The sequence below is a fragment of the Anarhichas minor genome, unplaced genomic scaffold (assembly GCF_050575085.1).
Source record: "Anarhichas minor isolate MPS153535 unplaced genomic scaffold, ASM5057508v1 ptg000003l, whole genome shotgun sequence".
In the NCBI taxonomy this organism is placed as follows: Eukaryota; Metazoa; Chordata; class Actinopteri; order Perciformes; family Anarhichadidae; genus Anarhichas; species Anarhichas minor.
Genome location: NW_027466449.1, coordinates 7,245,176 through 7,263,746, shown reverse-complemented (window position 1 = coordinate 7,263,746; position 18,571 = coordinate 7,245,176). Strand labels below are relative to the sequence as shown.

The 18,571-nt window shown below is 39.8% G+C and overlaps 2 protein-coding genes and 1 long non-coding RNA gene across 21 annotated transcripts in view; 1 reads left to right on the top strand and 2 right to left on the bottom strand.

Moving 5' to 3' along the window:
- The window catches only part of huwe1 (HECT, UBA and WWE domain containing E3 ubiquitin protein ligase 1), a 44,066-nt gene extending 36,006 nt beyond the window's left edge, over window positions 1-8,060 (bottom strand). For 9 of the 17 annotated variants that reach the window (XM_076095545.1, XM_076095506.1, XM_076095574.1 and 6 more), the window contains exons 1-4: window positions 8,005-8,059; window positions 5,410-5,479; window positions 273-323; window positions 21-90 (exon numbers count right to left, since the gene is read on the bottom strand). In XM_076095545.1, the coding sequence (XP_075951660.1) occupies window positions 21-65 (45 nt within the window). In that variant the 5' untranslated portion in view covers window positions 66-90; window positions 273-323; window positions 5,410-5,479; window positions 8,005-8,059. The other 8 variants (XM_076095609.1, XM_076095600.1, XM_076095567.1 and 5 more) reach the window with 4 other exon arrangements.
- LOC142954566 (uncharacterized) lies at window positions 939-7,077 on the top strand. 2 transcript variants are annotated; one of them, XR_012955742.1, is made up of 3 exons: window positions 939-1,035; window positions 3,098-3,219; window positions 4,641-7,077. It is a non-coding gene; the product is annotated as an uncharacterized LOC142954566 (long non-coding RNA). The 2 variants fall into 2 exon arrangements; XR_012955741.1 differs by lacking the exon at window positions 939-1,035 and adding an exon at window positions 1,384-2,026.
- Window positions 8,061-8,667: 607 nt separating the features above from the next.
- phf8 (PHD finger protein 8) lies at window positions 8,668-18,541 on the bottom strand. Of its 2 annotated transcripts, none has more exons than XM_076095646.1 (22): window positions 18,248-18,541; window positions 17,340-17,611; window positions 17,041-17,126; window positions 16,804-16,930; window positions 16,436-16,596; window positions 16,167-16,308; window positions 15,757-15,943; window positions 15,476-15,638; window positions 15,273-15,360; window positions 14,709-14,815; window positions 14,504-14,595; window positions 13,646-13,735; window positions 13,228-13,509; window positions 13,008-13,090; window positions 12,738-12,907; window positions 12,431-12,516; window positions 11,790-11,911; window positions 11,165-11,496; window positions 10,967-11,062; window positions 10,765-10,874; window positions 10,312-10,672; window positions 8,668-10,219 (listed from the first exon to the last, which is right to left on the bottom strand). In XM_076095646.1, exons 2-22 carry the CDS (start codon window positions 17,435-17,437, stop codon window positions 10,131-10,133), a joined length of 3,072 nt encoding a protein of 1,023 aa, XP_075951761.1. In that variant the 5' UTR covers window positions 17,438-17,611; window positions 18,248-18,541; the 3' UTR covers window positions 8,668-10,130. The 2 variants fall into 2 exon arrangements, with proteins under 2 accessions (XP_075951761.1, XP_075951768.1); XM_076095653.1 differs by having other exon boundaries at window positions 18,360-18,541.
- Between the last annotated feature and the right edge of the window lie 30 nt (window positions 18,542-18,571).

Genomic DNA, 18,571 nt, shown 5'->3' with positions numbered 1-18,571 from the left:
CAAGCTCTAAGCATACTCACAGCTTCCGTAGGAGTTTTCTTTAACTTGCTTCTGTCTACCTTCATTGTCGATAATCTCTATTTGATGCTCCTGTTGAGAAATGTTCATGTACATCAGAAAACACCATGTGATGCTGAATTTCAATGTGTTATTTACATAATTTGTAAACAAGCCAAATATTGATTTCAACATCTAAAAATTGTAAAACCAATGAGACATTCATATTTAGCGTTGATAACTCTAGATGTGTGAACAATGTGAATTGTACTTACAGAGAATGAATTTGGCAGTACCCACTTAACAGCATGTTCCAGTCAAGTAATCTGTAAAATGATATAAATAAAACTATAAACAGTGTCCCACATACCACATTATAAAAACATGTACAATAGTTTCAAAGATTCATCAATATCAAGAAAGGATTCTCTCTCCCTTAGCATACGTATACACACACATACAGAAGTCAGTTAACTCCAATTAATTCATTTTTTCAAAGCACTCAACTAATAAGCAAGGGTAGTGGATATGGGTATTTCCTTTAAATTTATGTTGCAGATCACAAATGACTGATTATTATCAATAATCATATTAATAACAATAATACATTATAATTATTAATTCAAATGTGATAATGATACAACATTTTATTAAGTTAGCAAGGTCTGAACACCACAAAGCAGACCAATAGCTAGTGGCTAACTAGCAACATTCCACACAAAGTTAATTAAATCAGGCTGGGCCCTACTTAACGTCCTACAACGTTTGACTAACGTTTCTTGTACTTCACTCTTATTCAAGTGATATCTCAATAAAACAGACGTATCAAATTGAGTGACTTGACGCTTTAAGTTACAGCCAACTAGCTAACGTCACCCTGGCTAACAGCATAACGTTATTTACCCATTGTTAACAAGTCATTACACACACGTTGGACTGTAGTTACTAGTCGCAAACATCATTGGTTTGCTTGGTGACAGGTTGGCAACACGTCTGGAAAAACCAGACAGTGGGAAGATCAACGTACCGAAGAAATTGGTCAGTAAACGTTTGCTACGGAATTTATGTTAGCCCGTGACCAGCTAGCTGTGAGCTACCGGTGGCGTTAGCAAACGATCCTTTTTAGAAATACTTTAAAGCATTTGAATACCACCCGACCAAAAAAAAAAGTCAGCCAAGTCACAAACAAGTCATACGTGTAATCAACATCAAACATGTAAAATGTAGATAGCCAAAAACCAAGCAATGTTAGCCATCTGTGCCAGAGCTGTCAATTCAGATCTAACAAATCCACCATGCTGTCCTGACCCGACTCTTGACTAATTTAGATCGGGGCTGCGTAGGCCGCAAAGGAAGCCGCACTCCCCACTCCCGCAACATCGCCGCTCCAAGTAAAAACGAAACTGTAAACACCGCTCGGTGATCAGCGACACTAAAATGGTTGTTAGTCAAGTACGGGTAACCAGGTAGCGCTACTTAGTTACGGCTCTTACCCGGGTTTCCTCGGCTAGATGGTCGTAGCACGCGCTAGCTAGCAAGCTAGCTACCGTTAGTTGAATAGCGAGCAGAAACGCGTAATAACTCGCTGAATCATGGCCGGAAGGGTCTAACGTGACACTGCGAGTTTGTCTTTCAGTTTTCGTTCTGGCAAATTGACTACCGGCTACATACTCTGTAAAGAAATGTCTTCATCCGTCCGTTGCTTTATTTTTCAGAGTATCCGCGCTTGTTTCCATAGCACATAGGCACTAGCCGTTGGCACAGTCATCATGACTCTGGGTAGTGTGCAAAAAGTGAGTAACGTTCCGGCACGGACTGAGTGGCCACTGTTCATCGATGCGGTGCATGTTAATATAAGTCCATCGACCCTATGTGTAACGCATTACCTGCATATTGTATGCGATCCTTAACATTCAAGCTCAACAGAGGTCTCCAAATGAGAACATCCACAGCAAACGACCAAAAACACTAGATTAATGATGAATATGACTACATCATCGTGAAAGTGATTTTCATCTAAATCCATCAGGTACAGAACTGTCAACCTCGCCTGCATTCTTGATTGTGAACATGGAACCAAAAATACTGACTTATCGAAACAAAGTATCACCACAGCTGCATTATCCATGCATCAATACTAAAGAGTACATTTTGAGACCATATTTTAATAAAATCAGGAGCACATTTGGTTATGACTAAACCAGCTAACAATGAAACAAAGAGGAATTCAGGACCCTAGTTTCTTTTAACGTCAGCCGATTAAAGCTCACCACTGATTAACTTAAATGCTGGTAATTCTTCAGTTAGTTCAGTAGATAAATGTTTTTTTCATATTAACCTACTAGCATTATTAGCGTTGTAAATTCCATCAAATCTCAAGACACAATTTCCAGAACACTACCTTCCCTGCAGTACAACATGTTCAAATTATACCTCTCTAGTTCATTAGTATCAATACATTCAAGTCCGACCCAGCCCCTTGTCTCTCAAGGTGTCCCCTAAAGTTCAGTACTTGGTCCCATCCTCTTCATAAGCCACCATGGTCTCCATTCCCACCGCTATGCCGACACCCAGCTCTACATCTCCACCAAATCCATCACCCCCAAGTGCCTTAAAAGACATTAAAGACCTGGATATAAGCAAACTTTCTCAAACTCAACAGCGACAAATCTGAAATCCTCATCGTCGGCCCCAAATCCCACAACTTCTCCCTCTGCATCGATGGCACCGCTGTTCCTCTTCCACACATATCCGTAAGCTTGGTATAATTTTCGATCAAACCCTCCCCTTCGAAACGCCATGTCAATGGCATCACAAAAAACGCCTTCTTTCATCTCAAAAACAACGCCCATCTACACCCCTCGCTCATCCACGCCTTCATCTCCTCGACTACTGCAACAGCATCCTGTATGGCACATTCATCAAAATCACCAACAAACTACAATACATCCAGAACTCAGCTGCATTTTTATTTAGCAGACCGTCTCTTAAATGAAACACCAAATTTGACACCAATTTCTTTTGAAACAACAGACGCTTTTGGTAATATTTAATTTTGTTCCTAATAATTCCTTCATTCACTTTGTGTTGCTGCTTGCAGCTTTCTCGAGAAACCGTCAAACAAACAACTACAGACTCATCACTGTGTTTCCTCGGGTCCTGAGCAATACACCTGCCGTGAAATAGTTCTGTCACACAGCCGAGACATTACCACTGGACAAGGTAGGCAACTGTCTGGGGCCCCCAACTAAAAGCACTGTAGATTTATAATGATGTTTAGATATGACAAATATTGAATTATGTTACATTCCAACTCATTGCACACCAAAATAACTTACAAAAGGCCTCTACTACCTACTGTGTACTTCTGCTTCAGAGGAAAACATTGTAGTACTACATTAAGCACACAGAAAGATTTTACTGGTGGCTTTGCAGACACAAATTTGACTCGCACAATGTAACAATTCAAACATAAGGCATTATTATTCATTAAACTATCTAGCGTCATATTAGAATTAAAAGCTCCACCTTGAACAGATGTATAGTGAATGCAAGTACATTGTGTTGATAATGCCTCTCTCTATTAAGTTATTACTCAACCAAAAGTCACTGTTAAGTCAGGAACGTCTGAAATATACACTTAGTGGAGGTTATTTCCAAATAGGCATATTAGTCACTTGTTTTGACATAACCGGCGAGGTTATAACGTAGAGCAGAGGATTTAAGTAGTGGAGGTATTTTGCTGGCAGTAATATTATTAGTGTTATAAGCTAGTATCGAGTCATACACCAGGAAAATACACACCCTAGTCCCAACTTACTCGCAGTCACACAAGTGAAATACACTCTGGTTCGATTCTGCTTCCAGTTGGCTATCTGCTCATCTTGACTCCAAAGTGAAGTGACGAATAATTCAACTGTAAAGTGAACTGCAGTCAATGGGTTCTTTTCAAAATGCTAGCATGTGTCCTTGATTCACGTCTTATTCACAAACAAGAGATTGAGCGGAGAAGGCGAGGAAGAGAGAGGAGTTGAGGCCCTGATCCTTTAACTAAATGAGACATCGTTGCCTCGCTGCCGCCATTTTAAGACGTCGAGTAAATAGGATGTGTGACACAGCTGCATCATCTGTTCATTATTGTGTTGCTGCTGTATTTAATAACCTCTTTACGATTTCTGTCTGAATATAAATGTGGTTATGAAAACTGAAATATTGACATATATATATATATATATATATATATATATATATATATATATATATATATATAATATACACACACTCCTGTCTATCTATATGACAACATGAAATACAAATTTGAATGTTGTTATTTATATAATAATCTGACTTCAACAGCTGTTTATATTTGTAAAAATCATGTCATGATTATAGCAGTTGAATTGGATGTGGCATACATTCAAGGTGAAATGTCACTGAGGAATGCGGTTAGAACAGCGCTACACAAATGGCAGAAAGTTTGATCGTGCATTTGATCATCTTAAATAACGGCAACCTATGAATACAGTTACATTTTTAGAGTCCTGCCTGTGTTGAAATTATTCCCGCTGTGTGTCACGCCTCTTTTATGTGCCAAAAAGACTTCCACAAAGGATAGACCGGTGTTTCCTTGCTCTCTCTTCTAGAAGCCTCCTCTGCCCTCGTCCCTTCAAGGGACATTCAATGGATTGGAAGATCCTCCATGATTGCAGACGGAACAAGAACGTGAGGAAGCATAAGTTATCATATTGAAAAGCACCCATTGAGCTGCGGTCTGCCTGGTGAGGACGACAAGCTTGACTCCGAAGCCCCCACGCTACACAGAACACTTTATTAATACTCGACGTGTCTAAATCGCACCAGATTCTCAAGACATGCGAAGGACACACAGACAAAGATTCCTTGCTTTATCGTTAGATACATTACAGAAGATGTAAACCCACTCAATACTCTTCACAACATCTATGGATTATCACAAGGAATGATTGCCTTGTTCTTAAGAGACAATGCTGCAATATTAACTGATATTGGCTTGTCAAAAAAAATTGACATTGTCATGTATACTGGTAGGTGTGCAAAACTAAACTGCACTCTAGGTTATTTGAAATAAAGATTTATGAATATTTAGGGATAATAGTTGCGTTTCTGTAAAAAATAAACATCTTTTACAGATTGTTTCTTTGTTACTCTCAGATATCAGATAGTATAATATTCAAAAATTAAAATAAAATGTCCCTGAGAAGCTACAAAATCCTTCATCATTATTATTATTAAGGAATTAAAATAACATAAGGCAGTGTACTGAACAAAATTATTGATATACCTCATTTCACTGCTACTTCCTGTGTGGAAAAAATTCATGCATTTCACCAGAACAGTTTTAGTCAATCTAGTAAATTAGCTAGCAGTACATACCAGAAACAGCTTCGGTTCAATGACTCCACCATTCTCATCCTTGGCTTGCTTTTCAGTTTCTTATAACAATCTGGAAACACAAACACTCAAATCAGATATGAAAGAAAAATCAAGCAGCTTGATTATTGGCACTTTTACTGCCAGCGGGAAGCAGAGCTCTATTAAAACTGCTAAATGTTGTCTTGTCATCAGTTACATACTGTTTAACAATCATTTTTCCTGATGTTTATATTAAAACTGTATTTTAACTGTTTGGCTTTTTCCTGCCATTGACAAGTTCAAATCCCAACTCAGACTTGTTTTTGCTATGCATGTACATGCCTTAGTTGGGACAATAAAAACAATTCTAATAGTCTGCATGTGTCATTATAAATGACCAACTGCTTCATTTGATACAACCTGCATTCTGAATTGTAGGTCAACACCATCACTAAATTGTCTGGAACATGAATGATTGCATAATATCACCTCAACACCCTGAAGAAGGCTGACATGTCTAAATGCTGGTACATTTTGTAAACGTTTTTTGCATCTTGGCTCCGAGCATGCGACTATCTTCTTTCAAACCTAGAATTAAAATCACAACATATATAGTATGACTCTATGCAAGTTAACTAAGGTGCCCCAAATGTGTTGTATATGCTCATACATTTTCAGGTCCACTTATCAGCTGCCTGAGCTTTAAAGTTAGCCTCTGGTCACCAGAAGATCAACTTCAGTGTGCCAGCTACCAAGGACTGGTATGAATTAATAAACAGCCATTGTTCACAGAATAAATCAATGCAGCACTCTCTGCCACAAGTTCACTCCTCTTGTTGTCAAGTCACCACAAACATGAAGACAACTCTGTTGTGACGTTTGCAGATGACACTACCGCCATCGGCCGGATTACAAACACCGATGAGACTTCTTATAGAGAGGAAATCAACATCCTTGCACAGTGGTGCTCAGAGATAAACCTACTGCTCAATGTCAGTAAAACCAAGGAGCCGATTGTTGATTTGAGAAAAAAAAGGAGGCGAAGTTGCACACCCCTGTCTACAGCAATGGAGCAAGTTAGCAGCTTTAAGTTTTTGATGGGAATCAGCATCACAAACAACCTGACATGGTCATCACACACCTCCATCCCGGGGAAGAAAGCTAATAAATGGCTGTATTTCTTAAGGAAAGTTAAGGAGGCAAAATTCCTTCGTCAAGTCCTGGTTAACTTTTACAGAGGAGCAATAGAAAGCATCCTGACTGCCAACATTACAAACTGGCATTGGATGTGTACGGCACAGCACAAGAGGCTCTACAGCGCTTGATCAACACCACCCAGAACTTCATTGGCACACATCTACTGAGCATCAGTGATATTGGTGAGAAGAGGAGCCTGCAAAGAGCTACGGGGATATTAAAAGACAAAACCCAGCAACAACCTGTTCACCTCGCTGGAAAGAGATGCAAAAGTATCAGCTACCGAACCACAAGACTTCAAAACAGCTTATTTTCTCTGGCTGTGAGACTACTTAACACTCATTCTCCACCCTCCATATGTAATATAGTTTGTCTAAATGTCGTTGTGCAACCCTATCATACAAGGACAAATAAAAACCTTGTCACCCATGGTCGCCAAGAACCAAACGGGATGCTGACATGTTCACTTTATTAAGTTTATATTAAAATCATTTTGGCTGTGTTAACGGAAAGGCATCACAACTTGCTTTCAAAGACATGTAAATATGATCTGCGTTCGTGGTTGTAAGTATATTTGACTATCACTTAATTTACGACATCTCCCTGAACATTACATCTACAAACAACGCTGCATTAACGTTAACACTGACGTTGTGAACAGGTTTGATCATCTGCATCATACAATACAGTGACGTTAATGGCCGTGGATAGTGCCTTAGTTTATGTACCATTAGCTAACTACACGAACTCGTTTATCACTCCCCAGTAAGCAAACGTGAGGATAGTTGTAACCATGTAAAATCCACTCACATTGTCTGCCAATATTGTTGAAGTAGCGACCGAACATTACGCAGTTACGCTTAAGTCAATGGTGGCGCAAACGTTAGCAAAGTTAACAGCTAACGCTAGTTAGGTAACGTTAGCTAGGTGTTCAGGCTAACGTTAGTTACTTCGGCTCTAACGGCTAACGTTTACGCTAGCAGATTACGAAAAGTCAAATAACCCAACACATTTTGACTCTCACCGGTTAATTGTATCATCATTCCCGATGAAAGGGGGTAGCCATTGAACAGGGGTACCAGTTAGACTTCAAGTTGAACAGAGAGGCACATACCCACACACAGTAAACACGAGTATGTCTGCGTGTGGCGTGTATGTTTGCGGGTTTCGCGCGAGCTAACTAGCTAGCTAGCAGTGTGAGCTCCGCACAATGCTCTATCAGTGGGATCATGGCTAAATTAAAAATGGCGGTTTACGTAGCAGAGGATCCGTAGTTTAGCCGTAAAATACACTAGTTTTGTAGTCTCGGATCGGAGTGACGGTTGTGAAACATCGATTGCAGTTATTAAGGAAGATACATGTATGCCACAAGTTAGCTAAAACCCATGGCAATACTATGGAATTATTCTTTCTGCTTACCTCGAATGCGTGTTACATTTGCTTCTCCATCTTGCACTAGAGTGGTAGGGCAATTTGGATCTCGCGAGAATACCTGCTGCTGCGTTTACCCAGGGCACTCCCTTGTAACCCAGTCGGTCTGGGTTTGAAAGCGGGCATACGGCCTTATTACTGGTATTTACAGCCTCAACCTTCTGATTAGATGTGCACACGAAAGCGGAGTTTTATGACAATATATTTTAATTCAATTTAATATGAAAGTGTATTCAAACTCACTGACAATTTGGACATTTTTTTTAATATAACAAATGCATTTAACCCCTACTTGGACTGGGAAAGTTGAGCAATGAAAATATTTTTTAAATGTGAAAGTAATTGTACAATAGTTTGTACAAAAAAAAAATGAGGAAAAACTGTAGGCGCCACTAATTCAAGTAAAATCTAAAGTGGCTTAATTATATCAAATTGTACTTTCATTTGAAAGAAAATCATGTGTTTAACACAACACAATATTAAGTGTCTTAATGACAACTTTCCAATATATTCCACTAATTACCGTAATCCCACTTGTGGGTGAAACAAAGTTCCCCAGTAGATTAGAGAGTAGTAGCAGTAGTAGTAGTAGTAGATAGACAGTAGATACTGATTTGGTCGTCCTTAAATAAAATCAACGAAAAAAAGAAATTTTGCCCAATGTATATTTTATCTTTTCCAGGTTGTATTGAAACACATCATGTTGATAACACACAATACACACCAACACAAGAGTGAAAATCAACAATAGTTAATATAAAAAAAAAAAAAAAAAAAACTTAATGAATGAAATTAAACAAGGGCATTTTTTCCAGAACATTTTCACTGTTACACTGACAAGACATGACAAACTAAGCAGCAAGACAATAACTGCGTACAAATATAAAAAAAAACTATTTCAGATATTTTCCAAATAGAGCAATGTATCATGTACAAGGTATGTTAAGAAAGATTTCAAAGTGTTTGAACTATAAAAGAACTTAAATTACAACATATATTTACATATCAACTTATGTCCTTCACCGTCACAATGTTCTCACACAGTTAAATCTACACTTCTGCTGACATTATAGAACCAGTGCATTCCGTGTAAAGATCTGGCCCAAGGTTGCTGCCAAAACTTGGGGTACAAATTATGGCAGGAAACTAGTCTCTTTATCGCATAAAGTTTTTCTGCTCCTCCAATGTAGCTATATAAATTACAAATATTACAAATATTTACAGTGACAACAAACTGTAAAAAAAAATAAAATAAAATAAATCTAACAAAGCAATGAATACAATTTTTGTACAGGTATTAAGTGGTTGAAAATAATTAAAGTAGGGACCAAGACGATGACGTGGTAAAGCATACCTTGTTAAAACAAGCTGAGAGATGTTAAAATAAATATGATCACAATAAATAGAACTGTATGACGTTACTCTTGGCATCAGTTGAGTGCTTTGAACTTCATATGTAGAGCTACAGTTTATGGAGGAAAATGAGTTGTACAAACATGACAAATCCCTCAAAAATAACTTATGCTTGTAGCATTTTAGGTGCTGCTGATCATTTGCATACACTGGATCTTTGCACAACTGTTTATTTTGTGTCAACATTGAGATCCTGTAATCATCAGACAAAAAAAGTGTGTGAAAAAAAAAACATTACATTTTAACGGACTAGAAACTGTGTTGTTTTTCTTTCCCTTTTTGAAATGTATGATGGACAGCATGTCTTTGCATCAGTAGAACCACTAAAAATTACCTAAATAAAAGAAATAATTGGGTTTTGTAAATTTATCATGCTAGTTAAATCTAAGTCCACCTACATTTTGAAATGTGCGTCACAATTTCCAAAGTCAAATGGCACGTGATCATAACGAGGTACTTACCATTTCTTTAAAGTCACACATAAGCTTCTGAAATACCTTTTTAGCAGATATGGATAAATGGGCAGAGTAAATGGTGTACAAGACAAGATATAGTGAGGTTCTATAACAGCTGAAAACAGGAAACACATTTATATAGAATACAAAATATAGATCACTATCTCTATTTATTTAAGACCTACTTCACAAAAGCCTTTTTCTTCATTCCCACTTTTAAGTTTTCAGCAACTTTTCCAACATCTCTCACAAGAGAAGTTTGCCATTACGATGTATTTTCAATATTTTTCCAAGTCTCTGTTTTGCAGTTGCAAGTCCTTTCTTTGGACGTTTCCCTAAAATAAAAATGAAAGGGGAAAATACATGAGAAAAAATGGCACCACAGAGATATGAAATGATCCTGTCAATGCTTTACAGTTATGCTTACCTTGGCCAACTCCTGTTGTGCCTTGGCTGGCTAAACCTGCAGGGGATGTACCAGAGTGAGAGCTGCTGTTCTGTGGAGAAAGTGAGGGTCGGCGTGAAGTGAGGAATACACCAGGGGCCATGGCTCCACTGCCTCTAGGGCCTCCAGGGCCAAATGGTCCTGGCCCTGCAGTGTATTCGTGGTCCTGCAGACTTGCAGAGTAATAATCCATCCTCCTGTCTGGGCTGAAGTCTGCTGCAGTCTCTGGAGCAGGTGGGGGTGAGGGTGGGGCTGGCTCAGTCTGAACAGGGGGGGGAGGGGCTACAGGAGCTGGAGGACGCTGCTTTTTGGTGTACTTCCTTCTTGCAGGCTTTTGCTGCTCCTAGTTTATAATAAAAAAGAAAAAAAAGAATCAAAAGTAATTTTCTTTTATCGCAAGATGCCTCTACAATTACTTTCACATTTAAAACTCACTTGTTGTGCCAGCTTGGCAGAAGCTGCGGCAAGTCCGGTTTCTACAGATGCGACTCTAGCCCCTTCCCTGGCTGGTCGGTCCTGTTTAGGTAGGGTGGGCATCACCCTGGCTATAAATGAAAACACATTGTTAAGAGATCAACTCTCAGAGAGCTAAAAAGCACTAAGTTCCGTCTTAGCCAATATGTTCAAGGTCAGGTACCTTTTGGGCTCCAAGGAGTGTCATCCCAGTTTTTCTTCCGCTTCATCTTAGCCTTGTTAGCACGGTCCTCCTCATCAGACTCCAAGGACGGGTAAACTTAAACAAAGAATGTATTACCATAATTAAGCAGTGAGTGCTCTGACTATCATTGATTTGCACGGCAGCAGGTTTTAGTCATTGAGTGTATTGCTCGCTCACCATATTCTGAATCTTTAAAACAGGTTCCCAGAGCCTCTTGCTCGTCTGGACTGTCCTCGTCACTGATGTGACGGGCTGGCCGTTTGATTGGCCGTTTCCCCGGCCGCTGGATGACAGGTTTCTTCTCAGGAGTTCTTGTCTTTTTGACCCCTCCAGTCACCCATACAGCCTTGCCACCCTTTTCCTTGACCACCCCTAATCCCTCTGTCAGGCCTCCAGAAATGGATAGGGGAGATGAAGAGGAGGAAGATGAGGACGAGGAAGGGGGGTTGGCCATGGATAGCATACCCTGTATGGCATCACGAGTACTTGGAGAGGCTGGGGCTTCCTCACTGAGAAGGACAGAGTTGAGCAATCACTCAGCATCTCAAGAATAACCTCCTAAACATAGCATAGTATCAAAGCCATTGCAAATATGTGAACTACGAAAGTTTCAAAGGTTATTGGATTCTTGCAACAACACAGTGATGCATTTATTATAAACTATTGCTCTTGTCGCAGGTATCCACAGTTAAGGAAGTGTGCTTCAGATATATAGCTTCAAACACCGAGGAACTTCTAAGATACCATCAAAGACTTCCTAAATTTGAGAGTTCAATAAAGACAATAATAAAAGAGTTCTAACCTGAGTGTTGCAGAGTCCAAGCCTGCCACTTGCTTGCTGGCCTTCAATAAGTCCAGAATGCCCCCTGCGCCACCCTTTACCCCGTGGGCGGCTAGTGCTTCTTCATCTGTGGTGTAATCCTCCTGAAGCCACATGCATAAACATGCTATTGTTAGTATTGAACTAGTGCTGTACAAAATAATGTTCTGGTGGATAATGCATGGCATGTGTCATAATAAACAAACGGAAACGTGTAAATATTCTTTCATTCCGGTCACATTTCTACAGTTTATCACTGATTATTATGCAATAAACTTTATTTCGTTGGGACAGAGGAAAGAGTCTACGTTGACTCAATGAAAAACATAAATGTAAAGTCAATACAAGCAAGCAACAAGAATGTAACCAACATAATCTGTGATGAGCTGTGACATAATAGATGCTAAGCTTGGAAGTAGAACCTGCTATGTTTGGTATGAAATGCACTTAAAGCCATAATGTGTTCACAATCACAGATTCTTTCCAGCTGTATCCTGCAATGGCCTGTGTGGAGTCAATCTTTTCTTCAGGGACTGATTTGCTGATACAGGCTACAACATCTTACAGATGGCATTCACAACTGGCTACGGAAAATGTGATTTGTGTATCCATAAAAATCTCACCTCAATGTCAAAGTCTACCTCTCCTGGCTCCCGGATGCGGTTGGGGTCAGAGCAGGGTTTGGCTCTGGGCAGCTTCCTCGGAAGACCTGAAAGACAATTTTAACACAGTGTGGTTTTAAAGCTTCCATGCTGCTGTAACCTAACTACTTAATATTAGAGTGTTTGCTAGATGTAGAACCTAAGTGTTTAAATAGCTATACTGATCTCACATCGACTTTACTGGTGGGTAAACGAATATATGCCCCTACTAAAGCTTCAACATTACTTTAAGCATTCATAAAACTCTTGTTTAAAGTCAAAGTCTCACCACTTAGTTTCTTTTTCTTGCTCGGTCCTGCAGGCTTGCGTCGTGGCGGAGGGGTCTCGTCAATCTGCAGCTCATCCTCGGACTCCAAGTCCGACGGACTGGATCCCTCCATGGCCAGATGTTTGTACTTTCCCGCCCTTCCTGCACCATTACTGCTGCCGTCCTTCTTACTAAAACCAAAAGGATCAGCAGATAAGAACCAAAACCTTTAGAATACCATAAGATCACAAAAGTAATAGAAACACACCAAATGGCTGCAAAGCTTCTTACCCTTTGAGTTTTCCATTGGTCAGCACAAGTTTCAGCTTGCTTTTATTTAGCTTCCCTTTAAACTCATCTAAAGGCAACTCCAGCTGGAAAGACAGATACGAATTGGAAGAAAATATGAGGATGAAACAGTCGAGCCAAACTAAATACTGGATAAGCATTCCCATTCCATTTGTTCAATTTCAAAAGCATTTGGGGATGTTTCTGTCTGCAAATGGCGTACCTTGTTCTTGTTTTTGGACTTTTGTTGTTGACATTTTTTGAGTGTATGTTTGGTGTGGATCTCAATGAGGTCAATTTCTCCTGCTTCTGTCTTAAGTAGCCCCTTCTGACCCTTCTTCTTGGTTACTGGGGGCCCGAGACCCCCCATCGTCTCCTTGGGCTTGGATCCTTTCTTTTTTCCAGGGGGGCGTGCTGAATTCTGAGAGGTGGCCAGAGGAGCTTTGGAGAGTGGCGAACCAGGAAACTGAGGTCCAGTGCGGCCAATGTTTTGCTGGAAGATGTCCTATCGAGAGAGAGAGAGAGAGAACCGTCTAGTGAGTAAAAACTAAAAAGTAATATTAGTATTTGTATAAACACATTCACAAAACAAAAACAAAGCTTAAAAACATGCACAAACTTTTAATTATTCTACCACTTACCTCAACCAGACGAATCTCCTTGGCCAGGTCCTTCACTAGCGTCTGAGTGTTGATGGTTTCTGGAATCTCCACTTCATGATCTGCTAAAGCCTGAGTGTAGGAAGACAACGATCAGTCATCTCACACAATATGTTGCAGTTATATCTAATATTAGTGAACAAAACAAGGCATTTTAAATTGAGTTCAATATCATTCTCATATCCGTTCGCTGAAGCTAGAGCCAGCAGCCGGTTAGCTTAGCACAAAGACTGGAAACAAGAAACAGTTAGTGCGGCTCGGAGAAATGGGAAAAAATTCTGCCTACCAACACTTCCAAAGCTCACTAATCAACACGTTATAGCTTGATTGTGTAAAATAAAAAACAGTCAGACAAATAACCCCCTGTAAAACCACAACGTATCATTTCTATACTCCTCAAACAAACAAATTAGTGAGCTTTAGAGATTTTGGTAGGAATTATTTGTGCTAAACTAAGCTAACCTGCTGCTAGCTGTAGCTTCATATTTGACGGACAGATACAAGCGTGGTAATAATGTTCTTATTCTCAGCCAGAAAGTGAACAAGCGTATTTACCAAAATGCCAATAATGTTACAATTCAATGTTGCCCTGTGAGATGAAAAATGCGCATTACCCATTTTTCAAATCAAATACTTTTATGTGATGATTTACATTAAGATATGATTTTGTGTAATAATAATGTTGGAGCTGGCATGCAGTCTGAAGCAAAATAAAACAGATCTAAGCATGCCTATTTCAAAATGAGTTATGGAGGACAATAAACTAAGTAAGGAAACATTGAGGGAAGAGAGGAAAGAGTGATGTACAAAAAGGAAAAGACAAGATAAGATTTTTCCAACCTCTTTACGGGTCCAGGTGCGGAAGGCGGTGTTCAAGGCCTTAGCTCCGTGAACCAGGTAAGTGGCAGATTGTCTGCGGTTTTCTCTCAAACCTGAGAGACAGAATAGCACAGGGTTAATAGTATCTAAATGACATACAGTAAACACAGGCCACTCGAGTAGTTCACACGACATGGATGTTATGAAATTCATTGAACTCCCTCACCTCTGAAGGTATCAAGAAGGTGCTTTCCAACATACCAGCACACAGTCTCAAAGTTGGGAAACCTGAACAAGTCTGCTGTGCTCAATCTCTTCTCTATTTCATATGCCCTAAAAATGATAACACAGCACAGGGAAAGTCAGACATTAGCGGTTATTGCCACAAACTTGCAGATTTAGCAACAGCAATAGCCTTAGGAACGCGAAGTGAGGAACAACATTCGACAACGGTCTAAGGGCTAAAAGTTCCTTTGGAGCAGTTATGTTTGAGTTTGTCTGAAGAGTCATAAAGATCAAGCAAATTACAGTATGATGTGGGAGAGAACACCAAAAAGGCAATTGGCTGTCTCAAATGCAGCAGGGATCTGCCAAGTATTTTATTTTTTTCCTGGTTAATTTTCTGCTTTTTAGTGTGTAACTGCATTCAAACAATTAGCAAGTAAAATTAAGTTTTTTTGTCTTTTTCTTGCTCTTATAGACTAGTGAGAATGTCAATAACAGTCAAAGAACATTTCAGTGAAAAAGGGCCACAATGACATTACACGGAAACAGTTCTGAGGAAACTTACCGTAGCTGCATCTCAATGTTGAGACTATGCAAGAAGTTTCCTCCGAAGGCCACGCAGTCCACTGGAGTCAGCACGGCATGAATCCATCCTGGAAGAAAAACAAATGACAAAAGTGTAAACATGATTTGATTCAGACTTGCTTGACTATTACAACTATGCTAAAACCCTGAACTACCCAAACAAACAGAAGCCTTACAGCTCACCTGTTGGAATGAACAAGGTGTTTCCTTGTTTGACAGAGCACCTGTAACACATATCAACTTGGTCTCCAAAGAACATCTCATTCTGGTTGGATGAGGAACTCCACCGCTCAAAAAGGGCCAAGTTGGCTGCAGTGGGGGAAATTAGGTAGAAGATTTTCTCGCCCTGAATAGACATAGAGAGACAAGCTCTTAAAAAAAAAAAAATTTGAAAAGAAAAAAATGTTTCGCAATCAGTGTAACTGAAACTTCCCAAACAGGACTGAAATTATTTTGGTTCTCACCCTCAGGACATGGTACCACACTGAAGTGCCTCCAAAGTCAATGTGGAAGTCTGTGTAGCTGTCCTTCACTCCCATTAGGCAGTACTTCTGCACATTAGGGCGTTCAAACACAGACTCTTCAGGCCAGAGGTTTTCCACCCATGATAGTTTCCTCACAATCTTTGGAGTCTCCACCAGGTTTGAGAGCCTTAAACAAGTCCAGCGATAATCTTTAGTCTTCAAAAACATAACTTCAACCCTAACTCTAACCTAACAACTTTACTTAAAACGATGGATTTCCATGTCTTTCTTTTTTCTTTTGTTTTTTAGAGAAACTGAATAGATAGAGAAGTAAACATTATACTCGAGTAACAAGACACTGCTTCATAATGGCAAACTGAACGGTCAGTGAAGTGTATATCTTTGTGTACCTGGTCTCAGAGAACTCCAGGCTGATGACATTGAGCACTTTCTCTCTGTTGGGGCTGTTGTAGTATTCAACAAAGTCTCCCAACCGCATCTTCAGGTCACATTGGCGAGACACATCAATCACGTCAATCTGTTTGTCTGAACCTGCAAAGAAAAGAAAAGAAAAAGTTTGAGAAAACAAACCTGAATGTCCCTAATACACGTTAGCCCTAACATCTTAACATGAATCAGTGCAGATCCATATATTTGAATTAAGTAGTAAAAACTTTACCGATGTAGTGCTCTACATCGCTGACGTTGAATGACGCTGGAGGAAGGGTCATGCCTAGGCCATCGCGCCTCAGCACCATGACAGGAACACTGAACGAATGCTCTTCCAGGAACTCAACGGTCAGCTGGGCCCCAGACGGCTTCAGCAAGACTTCATCCGCACTGTCGTAGAACACAAACAGTCATATGCCCACGTTTTGATTGTGATCACTGGGAGAAACTATTCAAAACAGAGTGCTTAACAATTACGTTACAGGACGGCATAGGCTCTCCAACCAACATAAGAGCAGAAACAGTTGGAGGATGGTCAGTGAAAAAACATAAATATAAAATATATGTTTAAACTTGTGACCTTTGCAGGAGACTAACCCTGGGAAGGTGCGGCTCCGTAGCTCCCTAACAAACTGAGAGCTGCCTGTCTTAACAGGCCGACTTGGATCTCTTACTGGAGCAGCACCAGCATCTGTCTGCTTATTGCCTCCACGGCGTTTGCGCACTAAGAAAAGGAGAGGCAGAGAATACAGATCAACACCTGTTTTTATGTAAAAGTAAACCAATAAGATCATAACAATTCAAGAAATGTGTACTAAAGGAATGGTAACTTACTGACAGATGGCCCATGGGTGACCTGACAGTTGGGGCAGTGATACAGGTCAATCTCAGCTGCTTTGTCCTCCTGCACTCCAACACAGCTACACAGAAAACATTCGTATATCAAATAAAGAGCGTGTAGAAAGGATAGCTGAATGAACTGTGGTGGGTCGAATACTAACTATACCCACAAGAAACATACAACTAAGACAACAGATATAACCACATCATAATTCACTCAACGTAATAGTTGAATCTAATTACACAGTGACAACAATATGATCAACGCAGTGTTTGATCTGAAAAAGACCTACCCCCCATGGAACCAGTCTTGACAAATGTCACACTCGATCATGAAGCGTGTCACATCATATGGAAGGCGACACAAGCAGTAGAGTGGCACAGATGCCATATTGAGTGTTTGTGTGTGGGGGAAGAAATCTAACTCAGGGGGGAGGGACTATTTAACAAACTAAATTCTGTATTAATTATGTAACGTAAGCACGGGTAATGTTATTGTTGTATTTGACTTCACTTCCAGATCCCCCTTACTGATACACATGTCCACCGGGATTCACTTGGAAACCTGTTGACATACAACAAAAAGGAAAATATATGTCAATATCTTGCCATAAGTCACTTCGTTAATGCAACTAACTGACGTTGACAGCTCATTGGTCCGTAATGTTCAGTGCTGAGAAACACATTAGCTACTCCTGCCACCTGAGATGCGACTTAAGTTAACTGACAAAATAAGTCGTTTCGGTAATATAACAATGATCATAAGGGTATCACTATTCCACATTCTTCAAATAACGTTAAATTATTTAAGAGGCAATAATTCTCTTATTTCACTCCAAGATGTTGTATTAGAAACATTTTGCTTATCCTAACTAATGCTAGTTGTTAACAGCAGCCAGCTGGCCATCGTAACGTTAGCTCACTGTTTGTAAACACGCTATGCAACGTGAATGTTGTATTGCTAGCAAAGCACTAGCTAATGTGTTTAGCAAGTAAGCTAACGTTAGCTATAATAGCTACCGATGAAGTTAACCTAAGCGATTGGAAATGTGTCAACTTTAATTTACAAAAAGAAAACGGCTGGTGCAATTAATTTAGCTTTTAAACATGAAGGAAACGCACCCAACACAGCTGATACATTTAAGCCAAACAAAGAAGTGTCGTTTGTTATCTTCATCGACATTTAACGCTAGCAACTCACCGAAATCTAGCTGCGGTAGGCCAAGCATACAAAAGCCGTTGTAATCCCTACGCAAACTCGGGGGTAGCTGCGGCCTTATTATGCAACGTAAATTATAAACAATTTGCTTTACCACAATTTTTGTTAATGAATTCCGTAATGCCCAAATATAGAGGCCAGGTCCAGAAGTTTACACTTGACCAGAAAACTTAAATATGAAGCAACCAAAACGAGCACAATAACTACAAAATAACGGCGTATTGAACTACATCAACGCCATTTCAAAGGCTGTAGCGTCAGACGGTCGTTGGTCGCTGTCTGCTATTGAAAGAACAATAAAGTTGA

Excerpts from the sequence above, each read along its gene's own strand:
- phf8 (XM_076095646.1), bottom strand. The coding sequence starts at position 17,437 with ATGGCATCTGTGCCACTCTACTGCTTGTGTCGCCTTCCATATGATGTG. Across the intron at positions 16,309-16,435 it reads CGATGTAGAGCACTACATCG|GTTCAGACAAACAGATTGAC; the intron begins GTAAAGTTTTTA and ends TTTTCTTTGCAG. Across the intron at positions 10,875-10,966 it reads CACTCCTTGGAGCCCAAAAG|CCAGGGTGATGCCCACCCTA; the intron begins GTACCTGACCTT and ends TTTCATTTATAG.